The following is a 20,268-nucleotide window of genomic DNA, read 5'->3' on the forward strand; positions in this document are numbered from 1 at the left end:
ATACGTGTTTAACTAAATTGGCGATCGATCATTTCTGGCAATGCACTATATCGTGCTTACGGAAATTTATAGCTAAAATTGGATACTCGTAATGGAAATTCGCAGATTACTCGTGCTGCGTGCGTACGGATTACGCGCTGAAACTATATGTATATGTACGTAGTTCGAAACTGGCATTAGTCAAATGTAGATTTAAATGCATTTAGAGCTATTCCATTAAACTGATTCTATACAAACGCTACTAAATAGGGGAAAACCAAATATTGATAATCGCGGTGATATTTGCTAACTGCATTAATACTTGACACTTGCTGCTGATGATCGCTATGTCAAGGGATAATAAAAAAAATGTAATTATTATTACAATTGTTGTTATATTTGTAATGCGTTATTTTCCTGTCTTTACAACGTTCATAATTGATATGCCAATTGAAGTTAATTATATTGGAAAATAAAACGGAGAAAGATACGTCGAACTTATAAAACATATTATAGCATAAATATTGTCATAGTTTGTTAAAATTGATCTTGTGCCATGTTATCCATGACACGTTTCGTAATTAACTTAATTAAACTTTATGTTTCTATATAGATTATATTTGGTTAAATGATCATTTGACTAAAGACAGCCAAAAATTCTACAGAAATTAGTTAGTCCGTCGTTTAATTTCTAAATAGTTTTTGAAAAATCGTTCGTGTATTAAAAAGGAGTAAATAAAATTAAAAGAACAAAATGTGGGAAAACCTTTCGTGTAATATAGCGATGATTAGCGTCACACATGTACTGTATGCAGGAAATTGCATAGGAAATTACATCTTTCCTGTGAATACATCCCGCATGAAGTAACCGAAACGACTACACTCTATGTATTTAACTAATAGTTGATGTTGCGAAATTATACACGGGTATAAAATATTATTTATATCAACTTGCTATTACAAATATTTCTATCTCTTTCGACAAACACGGGGATGGAAAAGATTAAGTAATTTACTAATATAGATTTAACAATAGATAACTTTTCAAATAACTTTTCCATTTACAAAGTATAAGTATAGCTTTTACATTTTTGGTTTTCTACTAATGTTACTTTGCCTTGTAGGGCGAATAAATTATTTTTTTCTCTTTTAAGTAGTACGAAACAGATTGGTAAAAATTATAATACATTACTCATATGTAATGCACATATTTTACACATATAGGAGCACAGCCACCACTTTTGTCAGAAATTATGGGTAAATATGAAAGCATTCGCTCGGAAAACAGCGCTTATAAATGTACCATAATTCCTCGAACCATTCTTGTCCTTATAGCGTATGGAAAATCAATAGAATGTGAATCAAATTCTTCTTTAATAGACTGTGAAATCAAATTGAAATAAATTTTAAAGAGACCATGTCCCGTTACCACTGAACTATTATTTTAAAGATAGCAAAGAAGATTATGAATAGCCGTAACTAATTATTAGCATTTGGAATTTATGTATTTTTATTCTTATATTCATCACTATGCTCCTAATTATGCCTTATGTTTCATTACTTCGCTTTCGACAAGTAGCGTCACAAGATATATATATTTAATTCATCTACTTAAATCTATTGCTAAGTAAAATTCATTGTAACTAATTATATTTCAATGCAAGGTAAAAAAAATTCCGCTCTTCAAGAGAACTGCGGTATGTGCAGTTTCACCAGCAAAATTCGCTAAAGATATTTTCATTGATCTTACTAAAAATTCCAGGAATATTTAAAAAATTAAAAGAGAGAATAATTCAAAGCATTTGAACAATTCTATTTGAAAAAACTATTCAAACGCACGCCCCTTCTAATCTACAAATTTTAAAAGCCGTTTCAATATCAAATACAGCATACCAACCACGCGCCCTAAAAATTAGTCGGGAGAAACCAAGATAGCGAAGGTCGCCTCCCACCCTGTGCAAAGTACTTTTGCCCATGAAACTATCGACATTCGTTTTCGCGATTAGATGTGGTCGCGTGATAGACGATGGCCAGCAATGAACATGATCAGCAAAGGACCGCCTCCAGAATATCGAGAAAATCCGAGGATGAACGTAGCAACGGCAATTCCGGCGTTATCTACGCTCGTCTAGGGACAATGCATCATGCATCGCGTTGCCGTTGCTGCCGTTGCTGCCGTCGTAGGAGCCAGTGCTGGCAGTATACCATCGGCCATAGCGCAGTTTGAGCTATGCATTGGCCAATATGTCGTTCATCCCCTAAATCACGACGATTTACAGTTGAACACGGCAGCGTTATCGATGCTGGTTCGTCTGTACCTAACCTTACGCTCTTTCGTTTGTCACACCATTGACGAATTAAAAACTACCATGTGGGGGAGGGGGAAACGGCCTCGAGACGCGTGTACACAACTCGCTTGCATTTTTCTCTTCTCGCTGTTGCAACGCTTTGTTCCGACGCGACCGACCAACAGTTTATCCGTATTTCGTTCGGACAATAACGTGTCAAAGATAGCGACCGGCAGACAAAGGGGAGAAATAGCTGCGCGCTGTTAGGACCGAACGGAAGAACGGAACAGGCCGAGGCCGTAACAGTTTGTTGCGTTCCTTCGGATCTACGGCCTTCGACTTGCGTGCGAATTGAAACACACGCCGTTCTTGATATTAAACGTTTCTTCTGTTCGTGTTTCCGTGAAATAAAACGTTTCCTTGCGAAACTGTCGCTCGAATACCTTCTGCTTTATTTAGATACATGAGATAGTCATGTAGGAAAGGTAACACGAATTTAATGATTGTGATATCTATGCGATGTCGAAGACTTGATGACACTCACGTATAGGGTGTTCTAAGGAAACGCATGACGTACACGTTGTAAAAGGTTAATTGAAAATATATTATACAATTTTTGTTATAAGCGCATATAAGGCTCCGTTGTCAAGGAGATCGATTTCGAAAATATACCAAGCATGCGTATACTTTGCTCGACATTAATAAACCAAAATCAATAAACTGATGCGTACCTGGTACGCGATATTTTATATCGATAACAAACCAGTATGATAATAATTAAGAAGCATACAACACGAGCAGAAAGAGATCTACGTGTGCAAGGAATCAAGTGTATTTGATATATCTTCAAAGTCAATTTTCATAAGGAAAACTTACTTTAAGTATTAAAACTTATTTCATTTGATCCTTCATTTTGAATTTATTTTTTGTCAGTAATACTATATCTCATGCGACGTTTTGCATACTAAACCTAGTATTTTTAAAACCTAGCACGAAAATACTTTTAAACGAAAAATCTCTATCGATTAAAATATAATCAAATCCTATCACGTCTTTTAATAGTTACATTTTAAATTTATAGTAGTGGCTGTATAAAAGCGTTAGAATTTTTCTGGCTGATTAATTAACTATAGATACATAACTACGGACACATTTTTGAATCCAATTTCTAGAGCTGTCGCTCTAGAATACTTGATGTGACAAATGCAGGAATATTTGATTACCCTTTAGACTCTATTATTTTTGGAATTAAATCTATAGCTTGATATGTCCCCGAACGTTTTCTGTAATTTCATAGTAGCTAAAAATTTATCGAATATGATTTGTACCGCTTCGCTTGGAGGAACAATACGCGGACAGTGATAAATCACGAAATATTTTAGTATTTGTCAATGATTTATTGAACAATGCGATCGTAAAATCGTCAATCCGCGGATAAGAATTATTTGCACGTCGTGGTGCCATTACAGACGAAAAATGAAACGCCGTCACATTTCGTTTTTATCTAAAAATTATACTTAGCCGCGCCGATAATGGATCGGGGCAAACCGTCACGTGTAAAGCTCGGCCGCGTTCAATATTTTAAATTGTTTACTCTTCGTGATAGAATCCAAAATTCTCTGGTCGGCAACTGATTGCACTGACTGTGGCTCGTCGTTCCATTGGCAGAGACAATTTTTCGCCATAGAGCAAGCATTCACTGCGTTCACGCGAGAACGTTCTTGCCAACAGAACGATCAATTTATCACAAAGTGCTTCTATTATGCGTTCCACAATACACTTTCGATTCCGTGGCATTGTTACGAACGGACCAGAACGAATCGTGAGACCAGCCACCGGTAACTGAATGCATCGTGAAAAGGCGCCCTCCATTCCAAACAAGCAGGTTAATTGAAGTAGGGCATCAATCGTTTCGAAACGTCATTAATTAAGAAGTTGATTATCGTTTGTCATCGTCTTGCGCGTTGTACGTTTTACATTTACCGATTGTCGACTATTTCACTAATTTTTCCCATCGTCCGCAAAATGAGATTGAGTCTGTCAAATGTCGATACTTTGTTTGCTTAAGGAAGTTAAACTTGAAGATTATGAAAGTAGCTTCGACGACAAATTTCAAGTTGGTAGAATTTAAACGTCTATTCGCAAATTTTATTATACGAAGAAATAAAAAAAAGAAAAAATTCTTTGATAATAAGCAGGCGTTACGGCGGCGAATCTTACGGCTCGTTTTCTTTGGCGAATCGATGGCTGATGTCTTGGTAGAAATCGCAGCGATACCCGATACCATTGGTGGAAAAATTCTCTCGCCAGAAACAATTGACTAAATGTCCCGACGAGAGTCAATCTGGTTCAGGTCCCACAGGAAAGCTTGGTAACTGTTTATTACCGACGGCGAGAAATAGAACAAGAATCACGAGGAATTGGAGGGATGAGATCAGTGGTGAATACAAATGTGAGAATTAAACGTTGATTGGCCGCAACTCGTTCGACTTTGTGTGATTCGTTGGTTGGATTTTAAATCGATTTAAATTAGAAGATATTATTTTACATTCGTAGCCTTTTTCCTATTTTATACGATTCTCCATATTATTCTTTTACCTAAACTAAAATTTATATTTGATTTTTCTTGATAGTAAGAACATCTTTTTTTATTATACTTATAATAGTACATTTAATAATTTAATTCGGTTCCTTCTTGTCTGACCTCTTCATACAGAAATGATTCGGCCAATTTAATATGAATTGAAAATAGATTGAGCAGTTGGTTGTTAAATAGGCTGACAATATGCAGATTTCTTTTAGTTATGCTACTATCAATGCTAAGAAGTATAATAGTAAGCCTAAGGTAATCTCGCCATTAATTTAAACCGGTCATGATAATTAATAATTACTATTACGGAACTGATGTTGGCACTCTTCTGTTTTGACAAATAACAAACTATCTAGGTTGGCGACGTTTTGTTATATACAATGTCCGTCATTTAATTTTATCGGGACACGCCGGATATCCATTTAGAAAATTGTGCGTGTTAAAAAACAGAAGTAATATAGAGGAATGAGCGTGGGTGACAAACATTTCCTATCACGAAGCACGCAATGATAACCATAACAGAACTATATTAAAGAAATAGACACAACACATGAGATACCGCACGCAATCGCGCGTATATCACCGGCAATGAGAGCCTAAAATTAGCCTGTATAGAAACAAACTTTGCATGCAAAAAAAAGAGTATTATCTAAATGCTGAAACTTGTGACATGATACGCTTTTAAAAGTGCTGTTCGCGTGTCGGTAATAATTCCATTTTATTTGAAGGTGCGACTCGTCTTATTATATATATATATATATGTTATATTAAAAATAATCATCTAGTACCTGATACCGCTGTAATTGAAGAAATTACAGGACAAAAATTAGAGGACAGTTCTATTTTCCAATAATTTAAGTAAACCAACAAAGATGAAATCGATCAAACTCGAGTCAATCTTCCAAACGTGCTATAAAATTATAGCCAACTAATACCTAGTAAAATGCTTCCCTACTTTCGAATATAAAACTTTCGAGTATAAAACATATCTTTTGTTTTTCTTTTCCTTCGGATACATATAATTTAAATGTTAAAATCGCTTTCTTATTCTTGCTATTACTAACCTGGATACCGTTCAATTATTAACTAAGAAAAACGGCGGCGCACGTTCTATCAAATATTGACAACTTTCTCTCCATTGAATGTCCCGAAAGAAAAATAACTTTCAATTTTCTTGATCGTTCCGCGGCTATTAATGGCCCTCTGCCGGAGGGTCGAGGGAACGTGACGTGATTGTAAAATCATATGTAACGAAAAAAAACAGGTCACGAATACAGAATGGTCGCGTGTCAGCTGCGTGGTGACCCATATTTCTCGACGAGGAACGTAAGCCAAGTCCAGGCTTATGGGCACCACGTGTGCATCGATGCACCGCTAGGTCTGGAAGCGACCAACCAAACCGAGATTCAATTCTGTTCACCCTGCTAGGTTTTCGCCGCATGGAGAATTAATAGAGGTTTCTCTCCGTGTTGGTAACATGGCTACCATGCTCTGATCGTAGAGGCTAGGTACATACGTTTCCTTGAACGTGGACGCGTGCGTGCAAGTCTCAAGGGCCGCCAGTAGTCTCTCTAAATCAACGTTTCACAGTTGCCTCGCAAAATTAAGGAAATCCTTGATCTACGAGCCAACCGTTTCTCGATTCTTGATCTATGCCCTACGGGATCGCTTCGAACTTTTGTGCATCCCTCTTCGCATTGTCCTGCTTCAATGGAACTGACTTCTGACCCCGCTCCCCGTAGCAGTCGCATTCCATTCTTACCCTTCCTGACCGTATAGAAATGTCTCGTAAGTTCAACTGCGTTCGTATTATACGAATCGTCCAGTGATACGTATTGCGACCAAGAAAGTCCGTGCTGAAATTGCCAGTTTATCTTGCAACCTGACGCAACGTTGCGCTTGTCCCGATGTGCTGTACATCAACGGAGATTTGTATACGTTCGATTGTGGCTCGATCGAATGGTGCACGGTCGTAAAAACTTGAGATTGCCCCGTTTCAAAGCCAGCTATTGCGGTTTCCTTTTTCTAACGTGATGGCAAACCGTGACTTAAAACTGCTTTGTAATATCGGCTGCACGGTCACGGTTTTTAATCGATTTCATCGTTTTACAGGGCTCTAGACAAATTAAAATCCTGAGTATTAAAAGCACTTACTGCATCGGAGATAATTGAGTTTAAAAAGGGGAAAATAATACGGAATATAGAAATTGCAAAGACTTGATTTGCAAAGAGAGTGAAAGGATTTTTAACAATTCATTAACAGCATTTTTACTCAAAATTCTTTATTTATTTATTACGGATATATTGTATATTGTGATACCAAAGTAACAATTTTCTTGTCACTATATTCTACAGGTTTTACGGATTGTACGATGATTCGGTTAATGATAAATTATTTGAAACTTCTAGATGCTAATGAAGATGACATTTCACTGTATAATTTTAAATTGTACGCAGTTGCCTTTACGGCTAGCACAGCAAAGATAATGTTAAGCGTAGAATGTTTCAAAGAATGCGTTCCCCTTTCGTCCACAAGAATCTAGCTATACGTTAATTGTAAAACTAACATCCTTAGAGTTCGAAACTGTGATAATCCGCGACAGTGTTGCAACAACATAATTACTAATGAATACATGGTGAGAAAATGAAGGAAAGCAACATCGAACAACTTCGAGTTTCAATCTGCGCACTACGTTATTGCGCATTCAAATCCGCTATGTAAAATTTAATGTAAAGCAATCCAGGCTAATTAATTAATTAATACACTACGTCTTTTCTCTACCAGAGACAATTTTTGGGAGGCAGGGAATTCAGGATTCGTAACGAGGATTGATTCGTAAATATTAGGATACTTGTTAATCTTATACAAGATGTGTCAATTAAGGCAGATTATTATGGAAATGACTTACTTGTTCAGAAAATTTTAATCACATAAGATAACGATTAAAGTGTACAGTGAATATTTGTCAAAACTACTTCTAGAAGTTATTATAAAGTCAAAAATTATACGTTGTCCGTCACAATGCGTTAATCTGGACTTCGTTAAAAGTATTTATGCACATATATATTTGTATATAAATGTATCAATGGATTTTCAATATAAATATAACGACGCATTAAGAAAGCTGCAAAATATCACCAAAAAATAACTGATCAAATAGACGATATTGACATACGCGATAAGTCGATTTCCTTAGTTAAAGATTAACAAGAAAACATTTAGCGAGATGCTTATAAACGTTGCACACACGCGCATAAGCATTGCATGCAGCCAACACCATAACGTGACTTTGGTAGTAGCCTTATTTCACAACGTATTCACGTTTTCCATTGGCGATATCCCACGATCGTAACGATCAGCGTGATAATAATGACGTTTATACGTTCATACCTAGCGTCGACATTGCAATCGCAGCGAACATCGATGACGGTGACGATAATAAAGCTGTGCCACAATTCCGTCGTCAAATGAGAATCATCGTCCTGTCGGAAGGTAGAGGGAAAGAGATAAAGAGAGGCTTGGCAGCAATAATAAATGATGCCCCATTGCCGCTGCTTTATTGAAAATCCAGTTTCCCGCTTAAACGACCCCGAATAGGTAGGTGTGTCGTGACTTTTGATGCCGACGTCGAATTTTTTCTGACCGGCCAACTGTCAAATGTCACTGCTTCCGTCCGAGTCTTGCCCTCGCTGCAATAATTTTTTTTTACTGATAAGACTAACACTGCTGCGTTTAAAAAATTGAAAGAGCCGTTTTAGCGTTTTCATCGTGCGTTTGTATAAATTGTCGAAGCCAGAACGATAACATTGTGTTTGGTCGCGGTGGTTAAATTAAAAATGAAATATCGAAACATCGTCGAAATACCAATTTTCACAAGCGTCTGTAATTCGTTTACGGTGTATACGTGGAACGTAAATCATTATTAAATATGTAACAAATGAATTGAAAGTAGAGGTTTCTACACTTCCTACATTGCTAAGGCAACGTGAATGCTAATCGAGGCGCACATATTTCAGATTTTATCTTGAGAGATTTGAAACTTGATATCGAAGAATAAATTTCTATGCGAAATATGGAGTGTTCGTTTGCAGAAATCATTTCAAAGATATTGGTAATATTAGAAGCTGTTAAAAATTGTATTTCATTGGATTTCTCTTCTGGTTTGAAAGAGGCAAACTTGTGTTGCCTCTGCCGATCGCGTTTGAGGCTAATGTTCACAATAAATTTTTATACAGGCAGACAGCTAATAGAAAATTCAATAACGTTCCGATGTGGTTCTATATCCACCTTAGTGCAGGTCTCTTCATATAAATATGACAATAAATAGTACGAGATATCGTTGAAAACGCACGTCGCTATATTTTATCTCCGTCCTCCGTTCCTCCATTTATTTCCGTGTCGACATGACTGAACCATATCAGAAAGTGATATAGACACGAACGCGGTAGACTGCTAGAATAGAAGCTGTTACGTTTCGAGTAATAATTTAGTGGATATCTTGTCTAGAAACTCTCTGTCTGAGAATCTGGTGAAGAATGTTCAACGAAGATCATTTGTATACGAAAATGATTTATGCGCATTTGCCGGGGCGAAATGTTTCGTGCATCAATAACGAAAAGTGGAGCAACCCTTGGCAATTTGTAAACAACGCAGTGAATAAATTTTATTATTACACGGCGCATAAATTCAAATCTAATTACAATAAATTTATTCTTTGTTAATATGATACAATCTTTAACAAATGTTATGTATCCTAATCTATATATATCTGTACGTATAAAAATATTTTACGCTGTATTTTCGACTCGTTCGATCATATAAAATCACATCTTCTTCTATTCTTACCAAACATCCTGCATAACAAACAAAGACGCAGGCTTTTCGGAATAAAATTGATTCGAATATACGAGTCTATTAAAGAAACAATATTTTGAACAGTCAAAGAGTATGAAAAACGTGTTCACGCTATCAAGTTCAAAGCACGAGGCTGGAAACGAAGCCGTCGGCAAAATAAAGTTTTGTCAATTTCCTGCTGATTTCCTAATAGTCCGAAGATCCCGGTGCGATGTGATGGTGCTGGCAGTGGAACGCGGAGGGGAAGATGACGAGGTTCGGGCTAATTCACGAGAATGGGCCACTGTGTGTGCCCACCGGAACCTCCAACCAGTGAGGATAGACCATCAAACCGATTGTAATCAGACCACCCTCCGTTTCCAACGCTCCCAACGCCTACCTTGGCCCTCTATACTTTCCTCTGGCGAAATACTCGGTTCGTAGTAACTGACGTCCGGACCGGGTAGCTCCTATAGCTGTAACTCGATTTTCGACTACTCATCCTGACCTACCCGTTGCCGAATAACCTGCGGGAGGTGATGAAATGAGTAGAAGGTAGCGAGTAACAGAAGGGACAACGGCAGAGAGGATATTGGCTAGAAGGAAATGTTTATCCAGACCATTTTTCCATTTTCGATCATGGAGCGTCCATCCTAAGGAACAGAAAGAAAGATCGTCTTGGCTGTACGGACCTTAGGATCGTCCATCTGTCCGTCTGTCCTATCACGCATGCAGATCGATAGCCAATTTAACCGCAAAGGGCTCTCTCTCTCTTTCTCTCTACGAAACGACAGAATCGAATCGAGCTAACCAACCGGATGATCGAGTTGCTTTTTGATCAAATTCAAATTCGTAAGTTGAAGTTGTACCGTTTGGTAAAGGTCTGCGAACAGGCGACCACGGCGGGGAAAAAAATGCAAATGGGGTCAACAAACCGGGCACGTCAATAGTAGAAACGGGGAATGTACCTTAAAACTGTGGAGCAAAGTGGAGCAATTAGGGATAGAGTAAACGAACCAGATTTCGCGGCGGCAAAATGCATATTCAGCGAACTCGGAACAACCGGGCCGCTGTACTAAATCGACGGTTTTACTGCGTCTTTCCTGCTTGGTGGCGCAAATATTATTTATTGCCTTACAAAATTTCCATAGCTTCACATTAAAGATTCCCATAACTCGTCGAACGGTGCAGTTTTCAATCTTGTCTGAGTCAGCGTTGAACATGATCGTCTTTAATATGCGTGTACACTTCACCACAGAGTGCTACACCGCGTTGGCCTGTTGTGCCAGCTTCTCTTCGAATTTTGTTGTCGATAATGTATTCCTGTTCACGGGGCATCGCATATGGCCTCGATCGTTATTTGTATTGCCGTTTACGGGACCCGTTTGATGGCCACTGTCACCTAATTTAATATTTAACGTTGTGGATTATTATAATTTTATTCGTCGCCGCAACTCGTACGAACTCATCCTATCGAAACCTATCAGTATCATCGACATTGAGCTTATTTGAAAATCAATGCTATACTTGCTGTTGGTAAATTCGGTTAAAGGAACGTGTTTGCGTATGATATTAATTGCTCGTTTACAACAGTGTTCCGATTAATCAAGAGAGGTAGAATTATTCGAAAATCTGTGCGATCTTTCACCACGCGGCATATTAGTTTATTCGCTTCTCTTTTTATGATGTTTGTCGTCGAATTCCGATTTACTCGAATAAGCATATTCGTTGTTTTTTCAGTTGTAGAAATATAATCCGAATGTTTGCTTGTTTCGAAATTGGAAAATTATTGTCTTTTTTCTACTCTATTTATCGATATTAGCAGTTTCCATTTTCGGATAAAAAGTATTTTATGCAGCATGAACGAAGCATGAAACTTAGAGAATAACGAAGTTGGTTGAAACAATTATTTTCTAAGCATTTTCGCTGAAAATAGAACGATTGGTTAATTATTTTTTATCACATATAATACTCAATTACAAAATATTCGACCTACTATAAAACTAACGAAACAACCTCTTAATTACAATTCAACGAGAATTGTTGTAATGTTTGTCGAAAGCAAATAGATAATATCAAGAAAATTACGACTACTTTGTATTTGGAGTTCTTCCACTTCAAACGTCATCTTTAATAGCATCTCTATCATTTTGAAGACATTCAAACCAATAAAACGGCATGTGACATTAATACGTGATTAATACTTAACCACCGATATTAATACGACGTGCAACTTCCTTGTGATTTCTTCATTTTACTTAAAATTTGTTCTTGTAATATTCTCTGGCAACAAAATTTAAAAAAGAGAATTATAGAGAAAAAGAGAACAATACTTTTATAAACACATTAAGTCAATTTCTGAAACATTATAATCACTCAGTACGTCAACAGAAATTCAGTCTTGTTTTTATTATTTTATTTCATTTTCCATTGCTCCCGGTATACTTTCAAATATCAAAAAGTTCTTTAAAAATATGTAACTTTCGATCGAGTGCTGCGTCTTAAATATTATTCTTGGTATTTTCGGTTTGCTTAACAAACACCGCCATTCCACAAGGTAAACAGCCCTTAAAGCTTTGATGGAAAGATATTTTCGGTATCCCGTTATTTTTACACGACGCAATCTAGACGTTGACTTTCCACCGTGATTCCGCTTCCAATTGAATTTTCTTGTTGAGATACATAGCGGGGTCGGTGTTTCCCGGCGTTCTTTAGCGAGTTTGCATAACAAAGTAAGAACAGTCGGGCGCATTATTAGAATACACGGGATTTTATCTAATGTATATAGCGAGACTAGCCGCCGTTAAATTACTCTTGCAATTTTAATAGAAACAATGAAAGCATGTTTACCCTCGCGTCCAATTTTGTGCTCGCCCGCTGTTCCGCCGGCTCTATAACGCAAAGACTGCCTCGAATATTTAAAGACTAAACAATACTTTGCTTCTGATTTTCTAATTTAAAATTGTTTGCCAGCTGCCGAATATCCCGACCGTGAATTAATTCCGACTATCGCGAACCGTCGTGGTTTTATCGGGCCACAAATTCATCCAATTTTCCATGAAACGCAAGGATAAAGGTATACACGCTGTATACGTCGCTGTTCCAGTGAATAAGTCAATTGTGAAGAATTTTTTATGTTTGCTGTGAATTTCGACAATCCGAATTTGTATTATCGTCTAACGATTGACGAAATTGTTATTTTTGACGAAATAGCAATATATCGTTGAAAGGAAAGATTACGTTTATTGCAATACGAATTAATCGAATGAATAACGTTGACTGACGAAGCTTAAATAAATCGTGAGTTTTGTTTCTATTTGTGGTAGAAAATGTTTTACGTTTTGGCTTCTAAATTCTATGTGTGCAATTTGACGGTTCGGATATTAAATAAAATATATGAAATATATCTTGAAACGTAACAGGGATTTATATAGAATTATAAAATAAATGTTACTCCGACTATTCATATTATTACTGTATTTTCAACCATTTTTATCGTTACGCTTCTTTTCAAAGAATTCTTTTTAACGATTTCACGTATATCTTTTTCAGAACACTACCACATATTCGTAGGAGATCTGAGCCCAGAGATCGAGACGCAGACCTTGAGGGAAGCCTTCGCTCCTTTCGGCGAAATCTCGTAAGTCCTCTTAATCTCGCTCATTAAAGACGACTTACCGTTCTCTTCGTAGTATACGAGTGATAATATAGCGATATAACGTGAACGCTGATCTTACGTGCATGCAACAATAACTAGCCGTGCTGCGGTTCAGAAACATTTTATACAGCCAAATCTTCCAGTTGTCTTTATTTTTGTCCAGTGTACAAATACTTGCATTATCATATATTACGGCTGTCGCGCATAATATGTACAAAGAATACGGGTAATTATTTTATTAATTAATTAATTGTTTTATTACCTGACAGCGTGTTTGTCATTAGGAATTATAGTCATACGATAAAAGAAGAAGGATGATAATGTCTGAAACGTCTACTTTAACTCGAGAAAAGAAGCAACAATTTTTAATCTTGTTTTTGTTAATTACCATTAAATCACGGTTTTATTTTAATTTGAAATTAAATCGACACTTAAATACAAAAAAGCTACGTTTTCGTTATCGATATTTAATATCAATATTCTATATTTTGCTAATCTTTAATAGAGAGTTTGTGCCAAAAATTCTTTTCATAGAAAGGTAGATTTGTTTCAATTTCACCAGGTAGTTGCTATATTATCGATATAAAGTAAAGATGAGACCAAGTGGAAGGAAGATCGTAACAGTAGGTATTTTCAGGATGGATACATTCTATAGTATACTCGAAATGTGTCAATATTCCTGGATAACTTTATGCAGTGTACAATCAACTCTATTGTTGACAATTGTATTGTCCTCTTCTGTTGATTCTAAGAGAAAGGACCAACAGTTGCAGTTAAATTGAGCAAATTCTGTTTGAAGTATGGGAAAGAGAAGGAAGATCTGAATATTTCGTTTTATCAATCGCGCGGATTTCGCCGATCTATTTCCCCTTCAACGATCGTTATGCATTGACGTTTGCACGTTTAAAAAATACGATGCGGGGTTATTGGTCGAATACGCGCGGTTTTCAATGTCTAATAGCAAAAACGAACAGACAGAGAGGAGCAGAGAAAAGAAGAAAAAGGACAGTACGAATCGTATGCGGTTCCATATGTAAATCATAAATTCGTGCAAGCATCGATGTCACGCGTATTTTTAATTTAACATCGCAACGTGAGATATATTTTTTTCCTCGTACGCACGTGGTTGTTTAAATATTCACTGCGCTTTCAGTCGTGAAATCACATTCGCCAAAGTGTGTATAGTATTTTGTTATCGTGCCTGCATGAAATATTATATTTCGCCGCCGCATGGAATTCCATGCCTGAGCCGTAAATGATATTAACCATTTGCTGATATTTTAACATCGAAATGACAGGCGCATATTGATCGAATTCACGCATAAAAAAAAAAACTCCATCAGCAGCGAGATCACGGTTTTATGTCATCGAGCCTAGCCTGCATTGAATATTTCGCAATGAGTTACGTGTTTTTACTACGTACATTGCACCGTAATAACGATTTTCTTATACCCTCTGTTTTTATTATTATTATTATTATTTATTTACACTCTCGGACTTATAACGAGATTTATGGAACAACGTAGTTTTACTTTTTCTCAATTCCCAGAAACTCCAAATTATCCCGCGGTCAGTTGGGTGCATTGTGCAATTATATGTACAGTATCATTGTCTGGGAAGTTCGTTACTTTTTTGACAAATGGTATATTCTCTTGTGGATTTGTTGAGATTAGAAGTGAATTATTTATTATGAATTTCTGTTACATAATGAAATACTATATAAATAACGGGCTAATGTGGAACAAATATTGCTTCCAATTAGGAAGTAAATGCGCCAATTAATGAATCAGAGATTGATCAGTGCAAAATAGAAAATCTAATTGCTCATTATTAACGATTTGTAACTGTAAAAAATGGTTCCTTAAGACGTTCGTATTATGTACTTAATTACCACAACATGGTTATCCGCGATAGCTAACTATGATCTAAAGTTCATGTGCACCGTTTACAATTCACGATACAATTTACATACGCCGTTTACAATTTGCAATTTTACCATAGTATCGTACAGTACCGTTCATGAATATGCCACGCAAAATTGTACAATATCCATTATAAAAATATTTGTAGGATTATAAGAAGAGCGCGAAGAATTATCATTTTATCCTCCGACACGTAGTGTTCCCACTGACACGTCTGAAAACTATGAAAACAGGTGAGAACTTTCGACAATATTTTCGACACATTAAATTGCATTTCGACTCTTCGCAAAGACAAAAACAAAATTGACATTTTCAAATCAATTTGCCAAAGTGAAGCGAAATGTTCGAGATAATCGTATATCGCACGAATCCGATAAAACGAACGAAACTTGACAAGAAATGGGAAAAATAACAAAAAAAAAAACCAGCCAGAAGCTTTAAGAGAATTAAAAAAAAAAAAAAACCTAATCTCGAATAATGCACCTATATCTCCGGATACCCGTGTTCGATCGTGGAATGGGGCTTTTCATACGCGCAGCGTTCCATCGTCAAAAAGAGAGGGTAGCGGGGAAAAAAAAGAAGAAAAAAAACCAAAAATAGTGCTCGTTTAAACCCTGACATTTGGTGGTACTCTTAATCTCCGAAATCCCCGTGTATCTCCGGGAAGCATTCGTTTGACAGGAAAATCCGGCGGTAAGTTCCGAGATCGTGGACCTCGATGTGAAATCCGAACTTAGGGTGACATTCGCGTTTCGGCGGCGAAACAGCTGGAAGTAGTAGGTACAGTTCGCGTCGCTTGCCACAAGGAGACGGCAGAAAAATGGGGCCCTCCGGTAAAATCGATTCAAACTCTCTCCACGAGTACCTAAGCCGCGCTTTAAAAAGCTAGTGAAAAATTGCCAGCGGTTTTCCTCTTTCATTTTGTTTTCCCGCGCCGTCCTCGTGTCCCCCACCTCCTCGTCCCTCTAACCGTCGTGTTTCCACCCCTGCATGCTGCCAACCCCTTGTCGGCCCCACGACCGCCTTACCCTCTTTCTATGCACCTTCCACCTCCGGTTTCTTTTTCTTCCGCTCCCACGTTGCACACTCTTTCTTGACCGGCCTGCGCCAGAAACGCTTTTCTTATCCAGCTCACAGTGTATGGCAAACACTTCAGATTAATTGTATGCTCTCCCTGTGGCTGCCGATCGGTCCGTCGCTCGACACCTTCGCAAAATCGGTTGTCGAGAATTCTGCCACCCTTAATCGAAATACCCTATCCATCATTTCGAACCAACGGAGAAAAAGCGAAGTTTTATCATTTTTTCGCCGTGTCTTTGTTCTTCTGCGTTTAATTTAAAATATTTGATCGTTGTTTCGTAACAGTCAGCGTGGTAATAACGTTAACCGAAACATAAAGAACGAGCACGGGGAATTTCAAATATTTCAACGTGTCAAAAAATTGAAAGAATGATTGTTAAACGAATGAAGATAAAATTTAACTGATCTAACTGGCACGAGTTATGATTTTCCGCATTAATGATTCACTAGTTTCCAACAGCAGGGTTTGGAAGATTATTTAGAAATATATGTTACGTAAAGTATCACTTAGAATTCCCACGTTAATTCTTCCGCTATAATCTTTGTTTCTGAGCTGCTGCTAGAACCTCTCTAATTGCCCTGAAGAATCCTCGTATCCGTGCAAGGATAGGCGAACTAGCACATATGAATAACAGCCGCTTGTTAGCCACACCAACACGCCGCTGCATTTCTAAAACTTCTACTTTTCAAACGTCGCAGTTACACTCCGCTGAAAAACTCTCCGACTGCCACAATGCAGACAATGACATTTGAGTTTTTAACCCGGAGGGGTTTCTTCAGATTTTACCCGTACTCGTTTGTGTACGTAACGTACACGTTAAAAGGATATATACGCGAAGCCGGAGAATGTATACACGAGCAAATAAGCGTGCGAACGTGACTGGAAAATGGATGATAACGAGGAATCGCGAGCCATAGTGGACAGGATTGTAAATTAGAGGAGGAAAAGTTTGCGAAAAGAATGGAGTAGCGAAAGTACGGGACGAGAACGAGCTTTGAGAAACGCTACATTGTCGTTTATCGTTGCGTATCGTTTCCTTGAATATCGTTTTATGTTCGTGTCACGGTTGTTATCTTTGTGCTTGTTATCATACTGCCGAGAAAGTTAAAGACACATCCGTTTAAATGAAAAATTTGTCACAGTTATAATTAATAGTCATATACTTGCGCAATTTGTTTTATCTATCGTTTGATCGGTCGACGTCACTTTGAATTAGCTATATATTTGTAGTCAACGCACGGTTAACGAAAATACTCAATTTACGATATTCGTCGCGTTAGCAAGTTCGTTAGTTCTTTTCTGGATTTTTGAATTTCCTAGAAATTATTATAAAAATATGAAATTTAAGAGATTTGTATTTATTCTGATACGATTAAAATGTATGCAAATACGCATCGCGTTCAACAAATCTTCTTACATTGTAACATGCAGAATGTCTCGTAATTGATAGTACAAAGCGAATGGAAGTTCTATACGGAAAAAAATGTAGAACCGTAGAATAATATTTTTTTGATACGATTTGTTTTTGAAAAAATTGGCTGCAAATATTTGCGTTGTAACTATCAAAGTCAACGAAAACAAAGTCCCGGATGAAAAAATTCTGCTTTGTTTTTTTCCCAATGTTTTTGTACGTATGTACGGAACCTTGTTTTGCTAGTATCACAATTGCAAGACGCGTTTCTTATTACTATTTCTAGTAGGAAATTATTTTATGGCGATGTATACACGTACATGGTGTGCAAATGTGCAGAATCGCTTGGATAAATATATAAACAGTTATTCGAGAAATGTTAATTACCATATTATTTTATCCGAACATATTTTGACCAAGGTTTACATTTATTATTTTAGAAGATGCAGAATTTATTATAATGATGTTACATTAAACGTGGTTATAGCCCCTTTTTCAACAAGTAATGTAATTTAGAATTGGAGACGAAAAAATGTGTAATACGGTCATAAATATTAATGAGAAGCACGTTAAGCTACATTAAGCTAATTAAGAAATATACGTATTCTAAAGAGGAATACATGTCTGAACTGTGTTGCATAAAATATTATCAACTGTTTTCTCAACGCTACTACAAATAACAATAATATTCTCTTCTCGCGTGTACGTTGAGATTCAGTAGAAATTTTAACATAAAATACGCCATACCCTCTATAGACTCTGCTTTAAGATAGGGTGATAACTTCGTCGTTTTCTTAAACGAGGTAACGCAAGAATTCTTGCATTCTGAGATAAGTCGTTTGACAGTAAGCAAACATTTATACGGATATTCTCTTCGCGTCTTACGAGACTACGATATTATGTTGAATTTTGATATTTACAGTAAGAGAATCGAAACTTATTTTTCGCCCTTTGTTATCTTTATCGCGTCCGTTTGGTTCTAAAAATATAAAAAATATGGAAAGTTTCGCAGGTATTCCTTCAAAAACATATATTCCATTCAAAAGAATAACCGCTTTAATCGTAAGGACAATCTAGCGCATGTTACGTGTGTCGCATAAAACGATTTAACAAAGCGTAAAATGTTAAGGAGGAACTTTATTGTTTCCCTTGGTAGTTCCCCGGAGAGTAGTCCGCAGTTTCATTCGAATTGCTTTTTAATAAGCTATAGCCAATGTTCGACCTTGCCTACATGGATTTGAATGTTTTTACACTGAGAAAACTTTTACTTTTCTTACGAATATTAAGTATATTTTAACGTTATTATAACAATAGAAATTTTTCACAATATAATTGCGTATACAGGAAATCATATCGTTTAAACGTGTCTGCTAAATGCTCTTTATCGCTACTTTGACATAAAAAGTCTGTATAATAGAAGCAATAAGACTGCAATAGCCCCACGTAACTATTCACTAGAGAGATAGACTTAGGTAGAAGGCGTGCAGTTAAACCGCGTTTCAATTAACACATATGTATATACATTCATTACGCGGAGACCAGCTCGCTATAGAAACGACAGCAGCAACGTCTACCTAGAACTCGATACTTCCGGCATGGACCGTGTATTTTAGGCAATCCGGTACAGCGTTAGGCTGTTAATATCGCAGCTTGGTCTCAGTGGGAGAACCAAAGCTCGCTTTTGGGTTTAAATGGCGGCTAAGTAAGCTCTGGCCCCGCTTTTCTCTCTCGCCTCCTTTTGCTCCTTCGCTCTTCACTCTTAACCACCCTTCGCCGTAACGCGCGCCAACTAATACGTATAACTGCACCTTGCGGTTGCCACCACCACTGACGCATAGACAAATACGAACGGCAAACCTCTCAAATATCATTTTTCCGCCGTCTTAAAACGCGTATTCACTAGCAAACATATAGCAAACTTGAGTTATTCGAGCCACCTAAGCTTCGACATTTTTAAATTTAATCTTAAACTTCGCAGAAAATAATTAAACTTGTTGTATATTATGGAACACCGTTAGCTTCGATCGAATATTAAGCGGATTTTGGGCAGATTAATTTTATCGTCAAAATATTTGGTCGCTGTTTGAGCATGAGCCGTTCCTTGTTCCAATGACAATAGACATTTTACAATCTTATTTTTAGGATTAAAGAATCACCGTGAACGCGACAGATGCTTGAAACAATGGATTTCGATTATTGGTGCAAGATTGCGTGAGGCTACATACTTGAAAGTCAGTCGTAAATGAGGGTAGAAAATACACCTCAGAGGATTTAATGGATTGGTCAAATCTTTCTTCCAAATAAGATTTTGATGAATTTTTAAATGGACCGTTCAAGAATGTTGGTATAAGAGCTTGGCAACAGACAGATTTTTATAACTACAGCCTTTGGACTTAAAATTAGATAGAAATAAATACAACTAATTAAGTCATATAGATATCTAACGCTGTTTAAACTTTTTTAAGAGTCAGAGCTCTTAAGAATTATTTCTACAGAACTCTTGAA

General features: G+C 37.0%; 1 protein-coding gene across 8 annotated transcripts in view; it reads left to right on the forward strand.

Annotated features, from left to right (window-relative positions):
* LOC100643794 (nucleolysin TIAR) overlaps positions 1-20,268 on the forward strand; it is a 580,836-nt gene that overhangs the window by 428,941 nt on the left and 131,627 nt on the right. For all 8 annotated transcript variants that reach the window (XR_007223602.1, XR_007223608.1, XR_007223603.1 and 5 more), the window contains one exon: positions 13,244-13,331. Coding sequence is in view for 3 of the 8 variants with exons in the window: in XM_048404767.1 (XP_048260724.1) it covers positions 13,244-13,331 (88 nt within the window). In the remaining 5 variants the exon portion in view is untranslated. The remainder of the gene's footprint in view (positions 1-13,243; positions 13,332-20,268) is intronic.

Source organism: Bombus terrestris, chromosome 1 (assembly GCF_910591885.1).
Source record: "Bombus terrestris chromosome 1, iyBomTerr1.2, whole genome shotgun sequence".
NCBI classification, from domain to species: Eukaryota; Metazoa; Arthropoda; class Insecta; order Hymenoptera; family Apidae; genus Bombus; species Bombus terrestris.